This window comes from Centruroides vittatus, unplaced genomic scaffold (assembly GCF_030686945.1).
Source record: "Centruroides vittatus isolate TY-2023 unplaced genomic scaffold, ASM3068694v2 contig_392, whole genome shotgun sequence".
Taxonomy (NCBI): domain Eukaryota; kingdom Metazoa; phylum Arthropoda; class Arachnida; order Scorpiones; family Buthidae; genus Centruroides; species Centruroides vittatus.
The window spans coordinates 468,088-492,207 of NW_027122208.1; the positions used below are offsets into that span (position 1 = coordinate 468,088).

The 24,120-nt window shown below is 31.3% G+C and overlaps 1 protein-coding gene across 2 annotated transcripts in view; it reads right to left on the bottom strand.

The window, feature by feature from the left end:
• Positions 1–24,120, bottom strand: part of LOC136975976 (glycerophosphocholine phosphodiesterase GPCPD1) — a 61,254-nt gene that overhangs the window by 36,566 nt on the left and 568 nt on the right. For both annotated transcript variants that reach the window (XM_067271170.1, XM_067271171.1), the window contains exons 2-7: positions 18,846–19,044; positions 15,399–15,583; positions 11,606–11,766; positions 7,192–7,266; positions 6,996–7,106; positions 1,145–1,295 (exon numbers count right to left, since the gene is read on the bottom strand). In XM_067271170.1, coding sequence (XP_067127271.1) covers positions 1,145–1,295; positions 6,996–7,106; positions 7,192–7,266; positions 11,606–11,766; positions 15,399–15,583; positions 18,846–19,033 — 871 coding nt within the window. In that variant the 5' untranslated portion in view covers positions 19,034–19,044. The remainder of the gene's footprint in view (positions 1–1,144; positions 1,296–6,995; positions 7,107–7,191; positions 7,267–11,605; positions 11,767–15,398; positions 15,584–18,845; positions 19,045–24,120) is intronic.

Consider the following 24,120-nt stretch of genomic DNA (forward strand, 5'->3'; position numbering starts at 1 on the left):
GCCATAGGACTCACGCACATTTTCGCGCCCCGAGCGGCAAAGAATAGGTCCGCACCGAGAAGAGGGGGGGGAGAACCCACAAGCACGAAATAAAACTCGCTAAACCTTAAGTAATAAAAACGTCCCGGAAAGAATTGTAAAAACAAATAATGTAAAAGGTTAGTGAGTAAACTGTCGGAAAAAGGGCTGCCAGACGATGAAAAACGTTATTGTTAGCATTTAAGTATGTAAATGAGGGGAGTGACCGCATTCAGAATTGTGACGTCACCTCACACTATAAATCCCGAGTCTCAAGTGAAGACGGAGAGGTGAATTCTGATAGCAACGAGCTTGGTGAGCTTCGCAGCAGTAATAGAGGTGTCCGATAGGATCTCGAGTAGTTCCAAGGTGATTTTGAAGTGATTCGAAGTTTGGATCGACAGTCTGAGAAAGTCTTGAGAGTTTAAGGAAATAGGTTCCGAGTATATTGAGGTGACGCTTAGGATTTCTAGTTTATAAGAATTATTGTTATAAGTTAAACTTTTGGTTTTGTCGGATTCCCAAGGGGAATAGAGTTAAGTTAGACATAGATTTGAATCGAGAATTGTCGGGTTGACTTTGTTGAATTTCTTTGAATAAATTATTGTTTGATTTTACTAAATATTGTACATAGTTATTGCTAAACGATTAATTAAATCTTTGGTTTTTTTCTATTGACAAATATTGTCTTTATTTAATTCGGTGCACGCTTAAAGTCCAGGCCTGGCACGCTAACGCGAATCCGAGTAAAGTACCCGGTAGGTTAACGGTTGTTTCCGACACGGTAGAGTCGATAATCGTTGTAAATTAAAATAGTACTTTACAACATCAAAATGTAAATAAAAGTAAAAATTATTAAAAGTAGTTTCAGTAATGATATAATTTATTAGTGTATGAACAAAATTTTTAATTTTCTTATTAAAAAACATTCATCTTAGATTTCTCAAATAAAATTCAACTTAATTATCTTTAATTTCAAAAATCTCAATAAGTTTTTGAAGTTTTTAAATACATTCAAATCTTAATGATGTTTCATTAAATTAAAAATATGATTGTATATCAGATAAATGGGTGAAACAACAAAAGTCAAACATTCTGAAAAAATTTGAAAAATAAAAATACTTACAAGTTAACTGACCAATTGGTCGTTCAGATTTTCCATTAATAGGGACTATATGTGAACCCGTAGTGCCTTGGAGACTTTCAGAAAGAATAATACAAAAGCCAATATATTCTCGATAATCTTCTGTTTGACAATAAAAATCAATTTTGTAGACCTAACAAGAAAAAATTATATGGAAATGTTAAAATTCATTTTGCACATAAAATAGAAAAATAATAGTTGATTGAATTTTATTGTTACTCTGGGATACTTCCAAGAAATTGGTATTCCTGATTGTGTACAAAATGACTATTTACTAGAAATATTTGACAAATCAAAAGCAGTGTCAGAAATATCATACAATTATTCTTCAGACACCTGTTGCACAAAACAATATTCCTAACCATATCTATAATTATCTGGATTGTTCAGGTCTAATCTATGATTATACAAAGCAATTACATAAACACTAAACATAAGTACAGGCAATGAATCTCAGATACTACATATGCAGTAAATAACTTAACAGCATCTGAAGCCACCATTAAACAAAAACATGGTTTAACAAGAGTGACAGTATTTGGAAGATAATGCTAATAGGATACTGACTAGGGTTTCTCAAATGGGATTCCGGTTGTATTTTTAACCTGGGATATGTCCCAGGAAATCCTGCAAAATTTCTTAAAAATTCACTATCTAATTTTGTGTTAAGGTTGAGGAAATTTTGCAAACAAAGTATAATTAACTCAAACTGTCAGAATTCATTTGTATTTATTAATTTTTAAACAAACATTAGATTTTTAAATTTTTGCTCATTATGGCATGTCACAAATGGTCAATAATCAATACATAGCTTATTTGTGGCAGGACTCTGAAAATTCTTTACTTGTCAGAACCTGTAATATCTGGAATAATTGTGCTTATGCTGTTTTAATTTTTAACCATGCCCAGTTTTTCTTCATAAACCTTATTATTAAAGACAAACGAACAGACAAATTATTGGGCTATAAGCTTGATGTTTCTATTAAAGTAGCCCAAGTAGACAAATCAAGAATACTAAAGAGCAAAAAAAGTACTGCAATCTCAAACAAACTAGAAATCTTCCAGGCTACAGGAGAAAAAAAAACACACAACATTCTGTCTTCTCTTAAATGTTTTAAAGACGATTCCACCCACATGAATTGAATCAGAAAGGGCATACTCGGTAGCAGGAGTTTTAATTAGTTAAATAAGAACCAGATTGAGTGATTGGAGTATTGACCATCTTTGCTTTTTAAAATCTTATTATAAAAATTTACAATAATATTTTGTATTGTGTTTTATTTAAAAACAAAAATTACTTTTAAGTTAGAAGTTTGATCTAAGTTCATTGTTTTTAAATTTTCAACTCAATTCAAAGCATTTTGTGTATCAGTGTGTGTGTCTGTATTCAGGAATTCTCTCACAATATGACATGTATTCAATATAGTGGCCTTCTGTAGTGTGATGTATGTGTTTCTATTCAATTCTAATGTGCCCAGGCTTTTGTGTAGTGTGTGTGGTATGACACCTGTAGAGGAGAGAACAACAGGTACAATAAGCACCCTATCCATCCTCCACAGATGCCTTATTTCCTGGGCGAGTTCTGTGTACTTGCTAATTTTTTCAGTGCATGCGTTTTGTATATTGTGAGTGTTTGGAATGGATATGTCTATAATGTATGTGATTTTATTGTGTTTGTCAATGAGTGTGATGTCTGGTCTGTTGTGGTAAATTGTTTTATCTGTGATTATGGCTCTGTCGTAGTACATTTTGTGCGTGTTGTTTTCCAATACTGTCTGCGGAATGTATTTGTAGTATGGTTCGTGGATGTCTACTAATTTGTGTTTCTTTGCAAGCTCTTGGTGTATTATATTTGCTACTTGGTTATGTCTGTGTAAATAATCTGTCTGTGCCAAGAGCTTGCAAACAGAGGTGATGTGTTGTATAGTTTCTGGCATGATGTGACATTTTCTGCATGTGTCATTCTGTGAGTGTTGCATCTTTGAGTATGTGTTTTCTGTAGTTTTTAGTATTTATGACCTGATCCTGTATGGCAATCATGAATCCTTCCGTCTCCCCAAAGAGGCATCCCCGAGCTAACCAGCTGTTTGACGCAGTTTTGTCAACAAAATCCTGGGCCAGATCATAAGGATGCCTGCCATGGAGTGCCTTTCGAGCCCACGATTGCTTAATGGTGTCTATGCTTTTTATATGTTGCGTTGTGTCCATATGATGTGAGTGTAAGTTTAATGGTGTGTTATTCGAGTCTGCTAGAGTTACTGCTTTATGTAATTGTGATGTTTCTTGGTTTTTGTAGAAAAACTCTCGCAGTGACTGTATTTGTTTGTAGTGAAGGTTAACTATGTCAATCAGGCCACGTCCGCCATCTTTACGTGGAAGGGTTAATCTTTCTGTGGCAGATTTAGGATGATGATGTTTATGCTTAGTAAGTGTTGTTCTTGTTTTCCTTTGGAGTTGCTCAAGATCTGTGTGAGTCCAATGTATAACTCCAAAAGAATATGTGAGTACTGGAATGACATATATGTTTAACTGTGTGTTTTGCATTTAACTGTGTTCTGAGAATAGCATTTAACCTACTTTGGTATTTTTTAATTAATCTTTGCTTTATTTGTGTATGTTCTGTTAGTTTGGCCTGTTGGAATCTTAAATACTTGTAGAACTTGCCCTCTTCCATGGATTCAATAATGTCTCCATTTCCAAGTGCAAAATCTTCTTTCTTCAGGATTCCTTTTTCTATGTGAAGTGTTTTGCATTTATCTAGGCCAAATTCCATTTGTATGTCCTTGGTGTATGAATGTGTGATTTGTAGGAGTTGATGAAGTTGTTTTTGTGTGGATGCATAAAGTTTTATGTCATCCATGTACATGAGATGTGACAGTGTAAACTGTGTTGTTTTTTCATGTCTGATATTGTAACCATATTGTGTGTTGTTTAACATGTTGGATAATGGGTTCAGGGCTAAGCAGAACCAGAGAGGACTCAAGGAATCTCCTTGAAAAATTCCTCGCCTAATAAAAATTTGGTTTGTTTGTATGGAAGTGTTACTAGCCCTGAGATGTAGTGTTGTTCTCCAGTGCTGCATAGTGTTTTGAAAGAATGCAATGAGTGATGGATGTATTTTGTACATGTGTAGAATATGTAGCAGCCAACTGTGTGGAACACTGTCGAATGCTTTTCTGTAGTCTATATATGCCATGTGTATGTTTCTGTGTTGTTTGTGTGCTTGCCGTAGAATGACTGAATCTATGAGTAACTGTTCTTTGCATCCCCTGTGATTTCTACGGCAACCTTTTTGTTGTTCTGTTAGAATGTCGTGTTCTTCAACATGTTTGTATATTTTGTTTGCAATACAGGATGTCAATAATTTGTAGAGTGTTGGAAGACATGTAATTGGTCTGTATTGTGTGGGGTCTGTGGTATTGTTGTTTTTAGGTTTCATGTAGGTGATGCCCTGAGTAAGAAAATTTGGCATGTCTTGTGGATTGATGATAATGTGTGTTAGGTGTTTAGCTAGTTCCTGGTGCAGTGATGTGAACTTTTTGTACCAGAAATTGTGAATGTTGTCTACACCAGGTGTCTTCCAGTTGTGTGTTCTGTTGACAGTGTATTGGAAATCATGTATGCTTATTTCAGCACAGGGCATAGTTGGTATGTTGTGCAAGTTTCTGTTCTCCTCCTCGATCCAGCCTGCATCAGCATTATGCGTGACAGCACTGGACCAAAGAGAAGACCAATATGTTGTGAGTTGTTCTTCTGTTGGTGTGCCACTGTGCTGTGTATCAGTGTTTGCTTTGTTATTAATTTGTCTGTAAAAGAGTTTTTCATTGTTTGTAAATAATTTATTTTGTTGTTTTCGTAGTGTACATGTTTTGTATCGTTTGAGTCTACGTGCTTTGGCAGCAAGTTTTTGTTTTAGTGTATCAATGTATTCTGTAATGTGTGTGTTGTGATGTTCATGTTTTGTGTGTGTTTTTATTTTCTTAAAAATGTTTTTGAGCTGTTTCCTTAATTTGGGTGTTATGTTGCTTTTAGTGTATTGTGTCAGCCTGCCTAATTGCTGTCTAATGTCATTTATTTGTATTTCTATTCTTCTCTGCCAGGCAGGCTTGTGATAGTATTGTGTTTTCTGTGTATTTGTCTGTGACTGTACTTTCAGTCCATGGTGTGTCACTACTGTGACTGCCCCAGCATAAACTAATGTATGAATGTCTGCGAGTGTAGAAATTGAATGAATGTAGTGTGGTAGTGAGTGAGTGTTTACATAATTTAGTGTTTTTCCTACTTCCTTGGACATGTTGATTTTTGGTATTCGTGGTCGTTGTGTGGGATCTGTGCCTGTATATTTAGTGAGTGTTTCCTGAAATATAAGTGAGAGTGTATTAACTAAATCCATGTCTATGTTATCAGTGATGGATGAGGAAGTGTCTGTAGTATCATTAGTGGTAATTGTTGTATGTGTGTTATTATCAATGCTTGTTGCTGGATTATCCTGACAGGTTACATGATCTTCATTAATGTTAGATGTTTCTGTCTGTTGATGTATTTGATCAGCAACCTGTTGTTTGATAAGTTCAAGTGTTGTTTGTGGAATAAGGTTGTTGTGTATAATTGTTCTTTTTTGATCAACAACCCTTTGTTCGGTGACAGTGAGGTGAGGATATTGTTGTGTGAATCTATGGTGTAGTTGTTGTCTGTATGCTGTCATGTTTGTTTCGAGTTTTGTGATCGTGTAATAAGTACGGATGATAAACTCGTCCATTTCTACTGTCCATTTCATCCGTTGGCGTGGTTTTCCAGCCTTTGTGGTCTGTGGATGCATTGCCACAGAAACACCAGGGCTGGGTTGGTTCCTCACATCTGTTGAGGGCATTGCAGTAGCCATGCTTGGGCCGGTGCTGCTTTCGCCACCGGTAACCTGGGGAGACTGTGGCCTATTTTTCGAACGTGAGCCTCTGCCTAACCCACAAACGCGGACCTTGTTAACACGGGCGACGTCCGAGCCGGTATCACACACTTTGATCTAGTTATCACCATAATAAATATCTCCACAGAATGTGGGTGTGGTCACTCTTAGCTTCATTTTTCCCCATAGGCCTTACTGGCATGGGTGTCCCTACCAGGAGCTTGTGCTCCAGCCTGCATTGCCCTATGGATCGGTAAAATTACTGGGCTCTCCCACCACAACCAGGTGGTGACCACGGGAGAGTTATTATTATTATTATTTATTATTTATTATTATTATTATTATTGAGGTTGCAGAACATATAATTATTAAATTATTTTAAAAATGAAAAATATGATTTGATTTCAAGATATTTTGTATATCTTAAAAATAATTAATTCTATCCCAGGAAACAGTTCAGTTTTATCCCAGAATCCCGGGACAAGCAAAAGACCAGGAAATGAGAAACACTAATACTGACAATTTCATCAAGGACAGAGAATGAAGTTTTTAAAAAATTCAAGATTAAAAGTATGTGGGTATGATATATTGAATGCAATCCTGGGTTTAAAAGAATCTGGATTAACTGGATTTTAGTATTAAAACTTTAAAAAATATATGCACTTTTTCTTAATGTAATTTTCCTACTTTAAACTTAATAGGGTGAATATAACATCAATATTTCCAATAAAAACACAGTTTTAATAAATATCTATTTAAAGATTAAATATATTTAATGGTTTCAAATCAAAATACAAATTCATTTAATAAAGTAACTCAATTTGAAAAAAACTTTTATAAAATGACATTTTCAAATGTTAATTTTATGTTTGGAAAGAAAATTCTAACAAAGTAGATCATAAGTTAAAAAGTATTTTAATAAAAACTCACTATTGTTCTTGGATATAACATGTGAATGCGAAAAAGAACAAATTCATCAGGATTGTATTGATGTCCAAATTGATTTTGCATTTTAAATTTACAATCTTCATCTGACATGATCTGAATTAAAAATTGTATGTTAATTATGAAATATTTATGAATAAAAGACATCTATAAAGTAAAATCAAATCTTAAAAATAATTACTGCAATTTCTACAACTGGCCAAGTTGGTGGTTCTTCTTCATTTATATTTTGCAAGTCAAGTTCAGGAGGACGTGTCTATTAAAAAGAAAAAAGTAACACAAATTAAGCTTATTGTAAATTTTTTTATTTTATTGATTGTTAATTTTAAAGCACTACAAAACTTCTTGAACTGCTTATATAAATATCCACTTATCTTACATATTTCCCATTGAATTGATAATTTATCTGTTTATTTAATTTACTGTGGGAATCTGTTAAAGTATAATTAAAAAATGTAATGCCTGAAATGAAACAAGTTTCTAAATCAGGAGATTAAAATACAATATGTAGCTTTTCTATGAATAGCATGCTTCATAACTTTTTTCAGTTCAACTGCATTGTTTATTAGTGATCACTTGCTATTAGTAGCTGACTTATTTCCATTCTTTGGGAATTGGATGCAACTATTAATGGAATAAGACCAATAAGTTTTTTACTTTATTATTATTATTATTTGGCTACAATATGAAGAAATTGTAGATCTATAAATTCCCACTGTTGTCCATCCATCTTTTCTTAATCTCAAGAACAGAGATAGATAAAGGATGAGATAGATATGGAAAGCTTGAGGCAGAAGGTCCCAATTAATTATATATGAACTTCTTATGCAAACCAGAAGTCACATTATTTCAATTCAAAAATTTTCCTGAAAGATGTTAGATAGATGACTGGCATGACTATTGTTAAAGGAAAAGTATAATGTACAGAGGCAAGCCACTACTAATTTGAGGTGAGAGCATAAATTTTAAATTAGGTAAATTAAAAATATTAAAAATTGTAGCCTGGCATTGATAAATAATTGCTCATTATTTGAGCAATAGCACAACACCATACTAACATAGGGTATGAGTGACAATGCCAAATAAACTGCAATTTTGTAGGTTTAAAGTAAGCCTTACCTATCTCCAATAGAAAGAATGCTTACTATTAGAGAGCACTGACTTTTTGCAGCTATGCTGTTTATTAGGATAACTACAGCATATTAATTTTTATTTTGAGCATCTGATACTTTTTAAAGACTAAGTGCTTCAACATTTACTGTTTAATTGGGATAACTAAGATAACATTCAAGTCTATCTGTACATGCTTTTTATAGCTTACAGAAATGTTCACACAAAGTACAAATAGTTTTTTGATTTACTTCAGAAAAACAGTCAACTTTTTGAACAGGTACAAAAAAAAATAGTCAACCACTTGATAAGATAAAGCCAGATTATAAATTTGATCTTCAGATCCTCAAAACAAACTGATGAAATAAACCAGGGATCACAAAACTATGGCCCGTGGGCCAGATCCGGCTGACCTTCAGTTCATCTGGCTCGCCACAAATGAGAATATAATTTATATGGAAATATTTTGTCAGATGCAAAAATCAGATTGGACCACTTCTGGCATTTATACTTATACTTACTTTAGTTTTTTATACATAGTAAGTTTATCTACAAACTATGATACTTTTAATTTTTTATACATAAGTAAGTATAAATGCCAGAAGTGGTCCAATCTGATTTTTGCATCTGACAATAATATAATTTTTTGGAAAAATCAGTGAAATAAAAAATTTGGCAACTTTGAGACTTTGGATATTAGAGCTTTTTTTGTGTAAGTATTTGCAATGAAGTTTCTAACAAAAGCAATTACGAGCTTGCCCCAGTGATCGTGTTTGTGTATTGGTAAATAAATATGTTGGTTGTCTTTACTTTTTGCATATTCAGTGTGCTGTATTGAACAAAATGGTTATGCGGCTCGCATTTGTCATTCTCTGTTATCTGGACAGTTGTGAAAAAGGTTTGGTGATCCCTGCAATAAACAATACCAAATAGAAAATAAACTTTGGGATTTCACACAGATCAAAAAATCTGATAAAATGTCTTGAGAACAATTTTAACCCTTTCCCGGCCAGCGTACCGTTCTGTCGTAACCCTAATTCTTAAGCAAATCGGCCAGGGTACCGATTCATCGTTACTCTGGTCAAATATCAATTTTTGTAAAATTTATCGATAACAGATGCCGTTAAGTGCTGAGCATCGTCTTGTCTATCATCTGTTTCACATATTTTTATCCAGGTGGCGTTTTGTTGACTTAAAAAATTTTAATTAATGGTTTTTTTCCCTTAATTTTTCATTTCCTGGTAATTTTTTATTTCATTTTTAGCATATTTATGCAATAATATTTCTATAATAAGTTCATTAATGCTATATTAAGTTTACTCAGTTATAATACGTCAACGTGTTATAAATATTTAAGTTGTGACCTTCAGTTCTGATATTTTATATATTTTTTTAATTTTTAATTTCTATTTTAATTGAAAATATCAGCAAATGTTACATGTATTGCTACTGGTAATCATATATTTATTACAAAAATATATAATCTCATTTAATATGAAGTGAATAAAGTATATTAGTTAATTATATTAGTTGATATCAAAATAAAATTTTGATTTCAAACAAATGTTTGATATAATGTGCAATAATTTCACAACAAATAAACATACATGCATAAGTGTTGTAGAATATTGTTTTGTACAATTCCATATATGTTCTGGCTCAGTGCCAATAAGAATGAAGTAACCAGACAATGTTAAATCTGACAAAAGTAACATATTTTCAAGTTTGAATGTCAGTTACGATATTTTTTTTCCTCTCAAATTTTTCAAATAAAATTTATTGAAAAATGTCGTATTTAAAACTAATTATATTGATAAATATATTTGATTTTTTTCATATGAATAAAATAATAATGTAATTTTTGGTGAATTTTTAAAGTAATATTACCTGATTCACCTATTTTGCCCTTGGCCATTTTAAAAAATAAACGTGAACAATGGGGCATGACAAACGGCAGGCTAAGGGTTAAATTTAGATGTCTGCACATATTCAGATTTTGACAAAATGTCTGACGTGATGATCATGCAGATTACTACTAAATGTTCTATGCACATTTAAACATGTTATTTTAAAATGAACTTTGATATTACTTAGTTTATAAATTCTGACAAATTATTAAATATTACCAATCTGCAATGATTTAGTTCATTAAATCATTTAATAAGTAAGTAAAGGCAGTTCTAATCCAATAATTGCTGAATCATTAAATTTTATATTTCAATTAAACTCAAAATTCTAATTTTTTGGTCACATTAAATGAAATATTTTGAAATCTATAATAATAAAAAAACACTAACTTTTCTAACTTTTTAATTTATAGTAACATATGCAACCAATCCAATAATTTAAAAAAGAAGCTGACTGTTCATTTTATAATCAACCTAATTAACTTATTTGGCTAAAGGTACGTAGTTAATCTCCTGTTAATTAACTCTAGCCAAATTACTTAATTAGCCTGACAATAATCTGGCTGTTTATTTTATATTTAAATTTTTAGATTGGTTTTCAAAGAGGTAATCATCCATTTTTTATTTTAAAAAAATATTTGAAATTAGCAAATCTTATTTAAAATTAATACCACTTTACAAATTTAGAGTTCTAGCCTGTTCCAGCAACAGATTTTTTTTTTTATTTAACATTAGTGGCTAACTTTTAAATCTTGAGGATGGCTAAGCATTCTTACATGAATGTTTAACTTAAAATTTAACACATTCTAAATATGAATCTAAGATATTTATACATTTATCAATAAATACCAATGAATACTTTTATACACTCAAACCTGTTTTTGTGCAATCTTTTTTTGTGTGGTATATGAAAATTTCAAATTGAAACATAATTGACTTCTGTAAAATTTTTTAAAACTCTATTGGATGTTTTCTATGATATCAGCAGGTTTTTTCATTTTTTATTCAGTAAAATTTCTCTCATACCTTTTTTTCAGCCCCCTTGTATTTTAATAGTATAAAAATCAGAAATATTGTGTTAAATGTAGACTGCAGGTGTGAAATTTCAGGCCTTGTTAAATGAAAAATATAGCTACAGGAAGTGTTATTCTATCAAATAAAAATAATCGTTAAAAAATGATTTTAACTTTTTATATAGTTTTTCTATAAAACCACTTTTTGGGAGGGTGTTTATTTCGCAGGAATTATTTCCCGGCAAATTTTTTAAATGTTATATTTGTATTTAAGTGGAAATAATTAATATAAAAAATAAAATTTTTAGAGGAATTTTTTTTCCCATTAGGGATTGCAGAAAAAGGCCCAAGGAGTTAAAGCAATTCCTAGTTATTTTGTACAGTTGAGTTATTTTCTACGTGAGACTTTTTTTATGCGGTCCCTATCCACTGCACAAAAACAGGTTTGAGTGTATACTTGTTATTTTAAATTATATAATTATGACATTACTGCACACTAATGTCATTTCCATTTTTTTGCATTTATAATTATGAAGTATTATAATTTAAATAAATAAAAACTTACAAAATTGATACTACTTATGGACTTATCTAATGCACTCAGATGAAAAAATATTGGCTTTCTCCTATATTGGTTTTCCCATATAGTAATTGGCTTATTATATAAATTAAATTGTAATACAGTTTGTTCTGTTAGCCATCCTTGATCAATCTTTACATTTCCATCTGAAAAGGTTTTAACGTTTAAACAATTATACATAAATTATAAATAAATGAATATTTTATGTTATATGAAATCATTTAAATTACATGCAAACTAAAGTATTTAATAACACTTTGAAATGGAATTCATTACTTTAAAACAGATTTATAAGAAATACGATTGCACAATAGTTTGATAAATTTGTTTGATTATATTACATTCAGACTGACTGTATTTAATTCAAGACAAAAAATGTATCAAAATATTTAATATTTCTTTTGATAACACAAATGCAACAAATAAAATAAAATTTCAGTAGCCATAACAAAAATGTCAAAATTGTACAGTTTTGATATAGGTATTAATTCAAAAATGGGATTAAAGGTTTACTTTTACTTGAACTTGGCAAAAATGTTTGTCATAATTCAGAACTGTTTAGTGATTTATAGTATGATTAAATAATTTGTAATTAACAATAGAATATTTTTATTTAATAATATTTAAATTTATAAAAGTTAAGACTTTGAAACATTATAGTAAATACATACTTTTGCACATTGAGTACTTTGACTTCTAATATTTAGATGGCATAACTAATAATGAAAAGCTGTATTGATTTAGAACATTAAGAATGTTAAATTTCTTGTTTTTATACAAGACTTCATTGGGCTTAACTGTGTCAGAGTAAGTTTGTCATCTTAAATGTTAAATTATTAAATATGTAATTAGTGGAGGGGGCGCCGAGTCGCGACAGCGTGTATATGGTGGATTTTGTGCTCCGTGTTCCGACAGCGATATCTTTGGATATTTTCAGTTCAGCGTTAAAAGTGATACATCATTCGACAGCGTATAACGAGTAGATTCAGTAAGTGTCTCACTTATTTTTATCCGTCGCGTAGTTTTTTAGCTACGTGACTTCGAACTTTTTGACTTTGTGCGGGCCCCATCGGGCTCCTCGGGTGCCATCGTTTTAATTCAACAACGGTATTCGACAGTAATTACCATTATCTACGGCCGGTGTAATTTTCGTTTTGCTGTCTATAAGAGTAAAAAAGTTATCAACGATCAAAGTTTCGTTTAAGAACAAATAACTTTCCGCGCCACGTGGTTGTCAGCCGATCGACGTGGCGTTACTGGTCGGCGCGCCGTAGCCACTCAGCGCGAGATCAGCCGAACGGCGTTCCCTCTCAACTAATCGGCGTTTCCAAGTTTTGTCCATCTTATTCTGTTACCATGGGGGAAAATTTGAATAATACTACAGCAACCTCGAGCAACAATTCTGGGACTGTCAACCTTGACAAAGGTAAAGAGACTTTTCTCAAAGAGGCCCATCAAACTGTAGATGAGGTTAAGGGGTACTTTGCCTCTAACCCCAACGAAAAATTACAAACAAAGGAGCATCTACGGTATGTTATAGAGAGGTTCGAAAAGATAATAAGTCTAGCCGTGACTGCCCTAGATAACAATAATACTTCTAAGTTAGAGAATAAGATGCAGTCTGTCCCCACTAGAAAGTACGTTAAAAAGATAATAACTGAGAAGTGCGAGCAAATGATAGATTATGTTACTGAGGTGAGAGAGGAAGTAAACATTCTTTGTAATGAGCTCGAGACTGCTAACCAGAAATTGGGAGAGAATACCTCCCCAACTTATAGTGAAGCCCTGAAACAGGGTATCCCTACAACTCAGTCTCCACCTCACATTTCTCAATCTGAGCACACCGTGTTAGTTTATGGCAAAGGGGACAATATCCCTTCTGAGAAGACAAAAGAAATTCTAACATCAAAGATTAAACCGCATAAACTAAGAATTGGGGTCCGGAGAATTAGAAAAATTGGCGAGGGCGGCATTGTGGTAGACTGCACGAGCCTAGATGATGCCAACAAGCTTGATGTTGCCATCTCAGAGCTTAAGGAGATAGGCGCAAGACTCGCGGAAAAGAGACCTCCACTAATTAAAGTTGCCTCTGTCCCAAAGGACATAGACAGAGAAAAACTAACCAATATTATTTACAAGCAGAACACATGTTTACAAGTGCATTACACAAGGAAGGAATTCCAAGAGCCAACATCAAATTTCCTGTTAGACAGAAAAGCAATGAATTAGAGTCATGGATTATAGAAGTAACTGCCGACATTAGAAATATTCTCCTAAGAGAGAAACGTGTAAATATATTATGGAATAGATGCCCGGTGTATGACTTTTTGCCAGTCATATGATGTTTCAAGTGTTTAGCGTTCGGACATAAAGCCAGCACATGTAGTGAGAAAGAGTACCTGCAGCCACTGTGGTGGTCACCATCTACATAAAGAGTGCAAAAGGAGAAAAGATACACCAACATGTATAAACTGTAAGAAGCAAAAACAGACACAGCAAAACCACAACTGCATGAGCAAGGACTGCCCAACACTAAAGCGTGTTCGTGCAGAAATGGCAAAGAGGTTCAACTATTTGCCCACTACATAAGCGCAAACCTTGATGATTGCCTGTTTTCCAGCTATGTAATTATTGTGTGTCCTCCTCATTGTTATATACATTTTCCTCGTGTCAGTATCTGCTGCTGTATGTTCAGCTATGTGCTCAAGCTTTTCTCCCATATATTTGTCTAGCCATTTTCAAGTAGGCTCCTGTCTTATGTCTTTACCACCAATTAATGTATTGTTCCTGCATGCTGGTTTTACAGGACTGTTTCGTCACTATTAGTAGTTCTGTAAACCCGAAATGTTATCTCTGTCTTATTTTTATGTAATATCAGTTATTTTGTAACTCCTGTTTACAAATTGTCGCACGTCCACACCGTTTTGTATTCGTCAATTAACTAACTATTGTAATTCTGAACGTTTTATGTGTTTGTTTCTATATGTATTTCTTGTTTACTCTGTAATTTGGTTACCTATTGTCGCGCCACCCAATTTTGTATGATTTCTGTTTGTTTCACAGTTCTGTCAATTTTTGTACTTTGTTTGTCATTTTATTAATAAATGCGATGCAGGGCGCCCGTGGGTCCCATGACCCTATGGTTCTACTTTCCCACCTATCCTATCCTTCTGTTTTTCTCCTTCATTCTAACTTCTTGTTACATCACCTTTTTCTTCTTTCAATTTTGTCTATAACCGGGCTATACCTATGAGTGAGGCCCAGCTACTATCTAAATCTAAATCTGTACTTAGTGATTATTTAAAAATTACATAAGATAGAAAAAATAGTACAACAAATTTTCAATGTAAAAGTTGAGCAGTCTTATAAGAGAGTTTAAACATTTATACAAATTCAAAGCTAATTATTAATTTTGACATTTTCAAAAGCATAGAAATAACTTGAGAATGTAAGCAGCAATAACAACAGTTCCACAAGCTAACTTTGTCCAATCATTCACTACATTTCATAGATTAAAACCAAATAATTGGACAATATTTTATCTTTCAAAATGATAACTTGTGCCTCAAAGCAAAAAAGTTTGCTTCATCCACAAGTTTAAAATAGTATAAAGATTTTATATACTTGAAGTATACATGACAGCAAAAACAACAATTCAAATTTTAAATGATTATAGTATTAAATGTTAACTTTTTCAATGTGTGAGTTAATATAAAATAGTTAAAAGTTAATCTATAAAATGAATTATTGACGCTTATTTAATATAGTAAATTATTACCATTATGCATTCCAAATATATGAAGTTCATTATTTTCAATATTTAATTTCCGAGGATGTAAATGAGATTCCCAGTTCCTAATGAAGATTTTCCTTCCATCATCAGATTTTAAAATAATAGCCACAAAATATCGGAAATATACTTTACGATGAGGAGCTACAAGAATTGTTGCATTCCATGTTCCACTATATAATTAAAAAGTTTTTTGTTTTATTAATAAAATAACTTTTTAATTAATATTTTAATTCTTGAAATATAAAAAAAAAATACAAGTATAATTTTATAAACTGTAGTAAATCTTAGATTTTCCAAAACAGATATATAGTCTGAGACAGAAAAAAAAAAAATCACCAGCAAAATTCCATTTATTTTTATTTATTCTCCAAAAAGAATAAAGAAATCGAAATTTGGATGAGAATTGCTCTCTTTAAGCACAAAGTAAATGGAATTTTGCTTGCGATTTATTAAGTCTGAGACAGAGAACAGTCTATCTGTTTTGGAAAATTAGGTTTTAGTACAATTAATAAAAAATAGATAAGCAATTCAAAATATAATTTTATAACCATTACAATAATTCTTTAAAAAAGTAGAGTGCACTTTAATCACTTTGGAAAGATTAAATTCTAGTGTTTGGAAGCCAAAAAACAATACGCGCTATGCAAAACTCAATCAAAAAGACTATCAAAATACTATTTTACTATAGTCTATCTTAAACATAATTTTATTAAAAAAACTAATTTTTATTTGAATTTTAAATCTTATAATATAATTGAGATGGGTTATTATTATTATTATAATTAACCCAAGTGCAGAGCCCAAACAGTTAGGAGTTGAAAGTTGGTACACAGTTAAGGTATGCCATGCAAATGCACATTAAGGAGGATTTTTGGAAATTCTCCTCCGTGGGAAGGAGGTTAAGAATTACCTTAAACTCTGCTTCTACTGTACTATTTTAGATGCAGTTTTTTTGTGGGAAATCAAACAATTTTAGACCCATCTAAAAACCCTAATTAGTCTTAGAAAAGGGGGGACCTAATTTTTGCACCCAACGAAAATGGGTAAGATTGGCCATAATCTAATAATCTCCACTATCATTGCTTTTTACCCGAGCAACCTGCTAGTAGTAAATAAGTCAGAAGTTCAAAATTTTTATTTTGAAACGTCTCAAAATTAATTTTTGAGATAAAACATGCTTTTGAAAGTTAATAATTAACATATATAATTTTATTTTTTTAATTATCTTTTTATACATATTAGAATTTGATATGCATTGTAATTTCCTTTATAAGAAGTTGTTAGAAGCAGGGGTGGCCAACTTTTGTGTACATAAGATCTACTTTTTATCTTAAAAATGTGTCGCGATTGACTTGTTGTCGTAGGCATAGTCTAAGTGGCGAGGGGGTGTGAAATACTATGTTTATACGCTGTGCTTCAGTACGAGGTGCACTCCCACGAACTATGGGTAGATAAGGAAAATATATGTTCAAAACTATTTTTTATTTTTTAAATCACTTATTAAGTTTAAGATATAAGCTCATAAAGAAAATAAATTTCCAGACCCAACTTTTGATATTTGCAGTTAAGAGTTCATTCCGTACAGGCGGCACCTAAAAAAAAAATCGATTTTTTCCACACTTTTAAGATATATTATATTTTAAGTTAATAAAAATCTAATTTTTTTTTTATCAATTACAATGTATAAATTGTAGTACTATTTGTTCGTAAACTTGAAAAAGTTGTTATAAAACTGCACAGTACGGCTGATAATTTGATTGTAAGATTTTACTTCCGCGATTTGTTTTTGGGAGAGGAAAATTTATCGTGGAAGAATGATATAAGATTTTTAGACTTATTTTTTGCTAATCTATCAATAGCTCGTGGGAGTGCTCTTTGTACTGAAACACCCTGTATATCTACCTACGTAAAAAACAACGTAATTATTTAACGGGCCAAAAAACTCACGTCCAGGGGAATTAAAACAACACGAGTAATTATTAACAATATTTATTAATTCAAATTAGTTACTGATAAAGACAGATTTAGAATTTATTTTATTACGTTACATTAATGGGAGGACTGAGTTTTCAAGTCTCTTACCAAGGAAACATAATTAGGTGTATATCCTGACAAAGATAATAATAATGATTCTTCGGTATGGGAATCAGTCAGGACAGAATGTTTAGTTTTCGTTAACTTTAAGTATGAAAATACCAATTCACACAGGTATGTAGTTCCGAAACAGGAATAAATATATTTGCTACATTTGGTGATACTGGGATATTTTTCTCAATTGACGTATTTCCAAAAATCCAAAAATATAGAGGTCTGTTGCCGAAAATGCTCACTTATCAAGTAAATAGATAAATTATGGCTTTTCTTACCTAATTTAAAACAAAGAACAGGTACAGTAGAGACTCATAAATCGGCACCCCGATAATCGGAATCGCCGGTAATCGGAACGATTTTCAGTCGGACTGTGTCGTGCTGAATCGAACGTTTTTTGATACTAGATTTACTTCTAAAGTATAATTTTCATGTTTTTGTATTCTTCAATATATTTATTTTGTTTGTACAAAATGCAGAAATAATTTTTAACGATACGATAGCCTCGATTATTATTATAAAAATTTTCGTTAGGCTTAAAATCGACGAAAATTCAACACGAAGCGACACGCAACGGAGAAAAATTTGAACATCGGACAGGTTAATGTATTTTTTCGTACATAATGGGTAATCGGAACAAATGACTAATCGGAACAACCCCAGTTCCCAATTGATTCCGATTTTCGGTTCACTACTGTACTTACATTTTAAACAAATGAAAAATTGAAACTCAACGTTGTCACCGTGGATAAATAATATTGATTAATAATAATAATATTGTTAATACTAAAGAAAAGAAGCTACCGCATGACAGTATCAAATATTCAAGCTAAATAGCTGTGTTTTCTACGAGTCCAGTGATAACTGCATGCATATTGTTGCTTTAGCGCGTTACGTTCACGAGTTGCGTTCAGTTACAAGTGTAACACATTAAGTCAAGACATCGCGAGCGATCGACCAAAATTGGCATCGTGATTGACCGGTCGATCGCGATCGACTTGTTGGCCACCCCTGGTTAGAAGCACCAAAACAATATTTATTTATAGAAGGCTTGGAATAACAAAAGTTTAACCAATTAGGAATTTTAAGTTAAGTTTTAAAGCAAATAGTGATTAAACTAACGAAAAAATATGTACAAGTTTCTTAAAAATCTTTTTAGTATTAAATTAAATTAGTTTGCACAGTATAACAAAAATATTTTGAATAAATTTTTGATTTACACTAATATTTTAAAATAGTTCAATCTCAGAATTCCTGTAAACTGAAAATAATAAAAAAAGTTAATACTTTCTGTAAACACAAATGTAAAAAAAATTATTTATGAAAAAAATTTTAAATACAAACCTCTGTTCAGGGTCTTCTGCCATAGTAATACAATTTTTTACTTTCCATTTACCTAATTCTTTTATATTTCCCGTAATACAAACTGTTTCATTACTTGCTACATGACACTGAACCTTTACATTAACCTTTATTAATGATTCTGGTGGTATATCGGCAGGTGACACACCCAAATTATCAGCTATATTCATTTTATTTTTATCTGCAAAACAAAAATTTTTAAAGTTAAACTTTAAAAAATCAGTTTGTTTAATTTACATTAGTTCAATATTAAATAAAGTGATGAATTAATAAAATTCCAACACTTTTTGAATTAGTAATTTAAAACTTAGAAATACTGCATATTGGTTCTACAGAACAGGAAAAATTGAGTAAATGATCAGACACATGATATATAGATTGACCAGTTTTTTTAAATAGTGATAGCGTACTAATTTTCATATTTAGTTTGTTTTGATTTTTGCAATTGAAAATTACAAAAATCAAAACAAACTAAACATCATACTTAATATTTGTAGTCAATGCTGCAACAATTCTTAAAAATAATTTGTTTATAAACAAGTACAGAATAATGAAGTGTCTTTGGAAAAGAATATGACAATTTAGTTCTCTTTCCCACTTCAATTTATACTAACAACAAAACTGAGTTCATAATGACAAAAATTGGAATAACTTAATAATCACAAAAATCTGATATATAATACTTTGATTAAAATGAACATATAGTATAAAAAAATTTCAATAAAAATAATTCTTAATATTCAAAGAACACTTTATGTATTGATTTTGTAATTCATTATGAATATCATCATGTTTGTATACAGACAGCTCTATGTGAACCATTTTAATTTCAACGATCAAGATTCAAAGGATGTGCCAGTCTTCCGCCGGCAAACTCACTTCCCTCCTCCCCGGATCTAACCTCTGAGTCAGGGAGATCGACTCATCATCGCGAGCGGACGAGACCGGGAGTATAAATTAGGGGGGAGATATCTAAGGACGGGGTCGGTCGCTGAAGGTCCGCACAAGCCACCCGACCCGTAGGATCCGTCCCGAGAAGCGAGGGCCGAGACACGAAGTCACCGAAGCCCGCCGACGACGAGCCGCCCGCCCGATCCTCCCGCTTCCCTCCACGACCGGAGAACTGAGAAGATTAATCCTACGATTACAGCTAATCCTAGGAAGAGGTATGATCCCCCCCTAAATTTGTAAACTCTCTCTCTCGCGGTTAGGAACGGAACGCGTTAGATCTTTTGTATCTGTTTACCGTCTAAATAAATCTTATATGTGTTGTCCTGTTATACGGATATTGCCTTTCTTTATCGACGACCCCACACACACTCCTCCACTCGACCTGACAAGTAACTGACCGATCCCGACAAGTCGGGATATCGCGCAAAATTAGCCATCCTTGACAGTGGGGCGGGTCTTGCCGAAAATGAACATATAGTATAAAAAAATTTCAATAAAAATAATTCTTAATATTCAAAGAACACTTTATGTATTGATTTTGTAATTCATTATGAATATCATCATGTTTGTATACAGACAGCTCTATGTGAACCATTAAAATTTAATAAATTACTGTAAAATTTAAAAAGAGTTCTAGCCTGATCTAGCACTAATTTATTTAACCATTTTTGATAAATAAATTATCAAATTATTTGATACTTTTAAGCATTTGAATTGGATTGAATTTTATAGATAAAAAGCATAAAAACATTCAATTTATAGTTTTAGTTAAAGCCCTAACTAGTCAATAAAAAAGTTTAATTATTAATTCATAAATTTGAAAGAAAATTTCATAGGTGATCTTGATTTAAAAATTTATATACTTTCAAATATAAATCTATGATCACTGATGATGATATCATTTTTTACTGATATGAATAGAAATGACAACTGAAAATGGTACTTAGCTTTTAGCAACAGGAATCTAAAACACTAGAAATACTGTTTAATTTTTCTACACAAAGTTATATATTTTGCTGTATCATAGTATAATAATCATCAAATTCAAGAATGTGTGTGTATAAAATAGGACAAAAAAATGTTTACATAAATATAAAATCATATTGTTGATCTGTATATAAATTTACATCTCTCTTAAATAATTTTGTAAGTCAATTTATCAGTAAATCAGATAAATCATTCAATAATGAATTTACTGTGCTCCAATCTAAATTTTTAGGGTATAGAAAACAGATCTCAATCTGTTTGCACCTTCAAACAGAAAAAAAAAAACATTATGAATTAAAAGATTAAAATCAAAATTTCTAAGTAGTCAAATCTTACATATAATTATTTCTGAAAGATAATTTCGACAAAAATACTTTAAATTAGTGAAAATGTATAATATATTAGATATTATATAATGGTTCGGATTATTTGACAAATATCTATATAAAAAGACATGAATATTGTAATGTCTATGATTTGGCCTTTAGACAAATGAAAATCAAATTTGACATTTAATTCCATTTTTCATTAGTGGTGTAATTAAATGAGCATGATTAGATGACAGTTTAATACCCTTATCTAATTTTCAAAAAAATATTTATAATCAAGATATCAACATATCAGATAGAAAATTTTCAGCATTTGCATGATGATATATTTACATCTTAAAAAAATACTTAATTTCGACGAGAAAAAAATCTGACTAATTTTAATGACAAAATAATTACTTACAATAATAATTTCAAACAAACATAACATTCATTGAACTTCTTTATTGAATGTTTCTTACAATTAAATTTTGATTGCAATTGACCTTGATAAATATATTCAAAATTGAGTGAATAATTTGGTATGGAACTTGCATCTAACTTCTCCAAATGTTATCTTTTTTTTCTTCCTAATGCTTTCAGGTTGGTAGAACCAGAGAAAACATCTTCAAGAATAATCAGTTAGAAAATAACATCCATTTGACATACACTATCTTATAATAAACTTCCTCTATCACCTAAACTTTCTAAAAAACCTTTCCTTCTGTCAATTCCAACATTCATCTATTATTTTGAATGTTAGGGTTTTTAGCCAGAAAGGAAGAATTTTAGAAAAAAAAAATAACTCAGAATTTTCTTTCCTAAAGATGGCATGTTTCACAAGTGGATACTTTATTTTCCAACCGATATTCTTAAAATGCGATTCTTAAAATCAGCATGAGTTTTTTTTTTACTTATTTTTTTTTGTGTTGACTGTTACTGAAAATGGGTTGAAAAAACTTGAAAATGCTAGGAGAATGAAAATGTAAACTGCACAAAAGCAGGTTTTATGAATGAATATTCAAAATACTACCACAATATATGTGAAATGAGATTAAATACTAGTTTAAATTTAAAATGTATTTTTTATAGCTAAAACAAACTTTTTTGAAGTTGGAAAAGAAAGAATTTAAAGTTTCACAAATTTACTTTATGGTTATTTGGAAAACATACTAAGTTTTACTTCTTGTGGAAAAATATTTGGGATTTCAATAAAAAAAAAACTGTTTAATATTTACCTTTTAATATTAACAGTTATTACAAAAACATTGAAATTCTTGTTAAATATTTTAAAACAAAAAATTTAAGCTTTACAAGAATGCCATTTAGAGCAGTTAAAATTAGATTTTTAATCTATCATATCTATATAACTTTCACAAAACTTTAATTCTTGTAATTTAAGTTCTATGCAGAATAATTCACTTATAGAAATTGTTCGAAATCAAAAACTATCGTGTATTTGAACTTTGCTTAATAAAAATGTTGAAATTTTTTTAGGCTTGTGTAATTTTTGATACAAAAAATTTAAGCAGCACATATAACATTTTTCTATGGAAATTACAGCTGCTTACTGACATTACTACTTTGCATCCATATTTTGTTAGTATTATTACTTTCCTGAATTTCTTTATTTCCAATAACAACATTGTTATACTTGAAGGACAATCACGCCACACTTGACGAATCTTATTCTTCTAATTTCTCCAAAACACACATTTTGCACTCTTCAGTTGGAGTAGAAAATGCTATCTTAAGGAAAAATCTACACACTTTCTTGAATATTACATTTACGAATTCAAATTACTTAATTGAAAGTCACACTTGTCACACTTAAAGCTTCATTCTGAAGCAGTTGTGGTATTTTCCACGGTAGAGGCCTCAACATGAGGCAAAATGCATTTGGAAATTGTATTCTAAAGTTTTAATCTAAATAAAGTATTTAGATTAAAACTTGTCCTTGTTGAAAATTTTAACATGTTAGTATTCTACATCTTGGAAGTTGGTATACATAAGGTGACCAATTGTCTTTTTGTACGTTCTGTCCACATTCAAAAAGTGTCCTCCCTACACGTTCTCCTTTTCGATATTTGAAGACTAATCTGTAAATCTCTGTATTCAAATCGATTCCGAGCCAATCCATTGCACGTGATGCAACACGTTTGTATTCGACACGATGATTCATCAAGGCTCGGTACAGTGCGATAAGATGCGATCACAAGACGCACGGGCTCCGCACGGGAGACCTCGAGAGAGCATGCCGCACACAAGTGGCATATACGTATGCAGTAGAAATTATTATAGTGTATTATCGTTGCAATGAATAAAATGTTTCTTGTATTTACAATATTTTTTCCTTCAATTTATTTGTGTCCTCCTTTTCATTGTAAAAAAGTTGGTCCCTTAGTATAGAGAGTAGTTTAGCCAAAAGAAAAATTTTTCTTGTAAAAATTTAAAAATTATGAAATTTTTCAATGGGGTTAGTTGTTCTAACCTCATTGAAAAACTTTCATTGATAAAACTTAGTAACTTTGAAATTTAATAAACTTATAATATAATCAAGATGAGTCAATAATAATAATATAATAATAAACGTACATCCCAAACAGTTAGAAATTGAAAGTTGAAATTTGATACACAATTATGGTATGCCACACGAGTGTACACTAAGAAGGGATTTTTGGAAATTCCTCGTGGAGAGAGAGAGAGGGTTAAGGTTTACCCCGAAGAACTCTGTTTCTACCATACTATTTTAGATGCAGTTTTTTGCATTTTTGCGGGAAATCAAACATATTTTTAGACCCATCAAAAAAATTCTCTAATTAGCCTGGGAAGAGGCAGGACCTAATTCTTGCACCCAGTGAAAATGGGCAAGATTGGCAATGCAAGATAACCTTTGTAGTTATATAAATTAAAGTTCTATAATACAATATAATAGAATGGTTAGAAGTACGAAAGAAGCTAGTCTTAATGGTTTGTTCTTCCTTTTTGCCCGGCTTAACTGCTAGTAATCA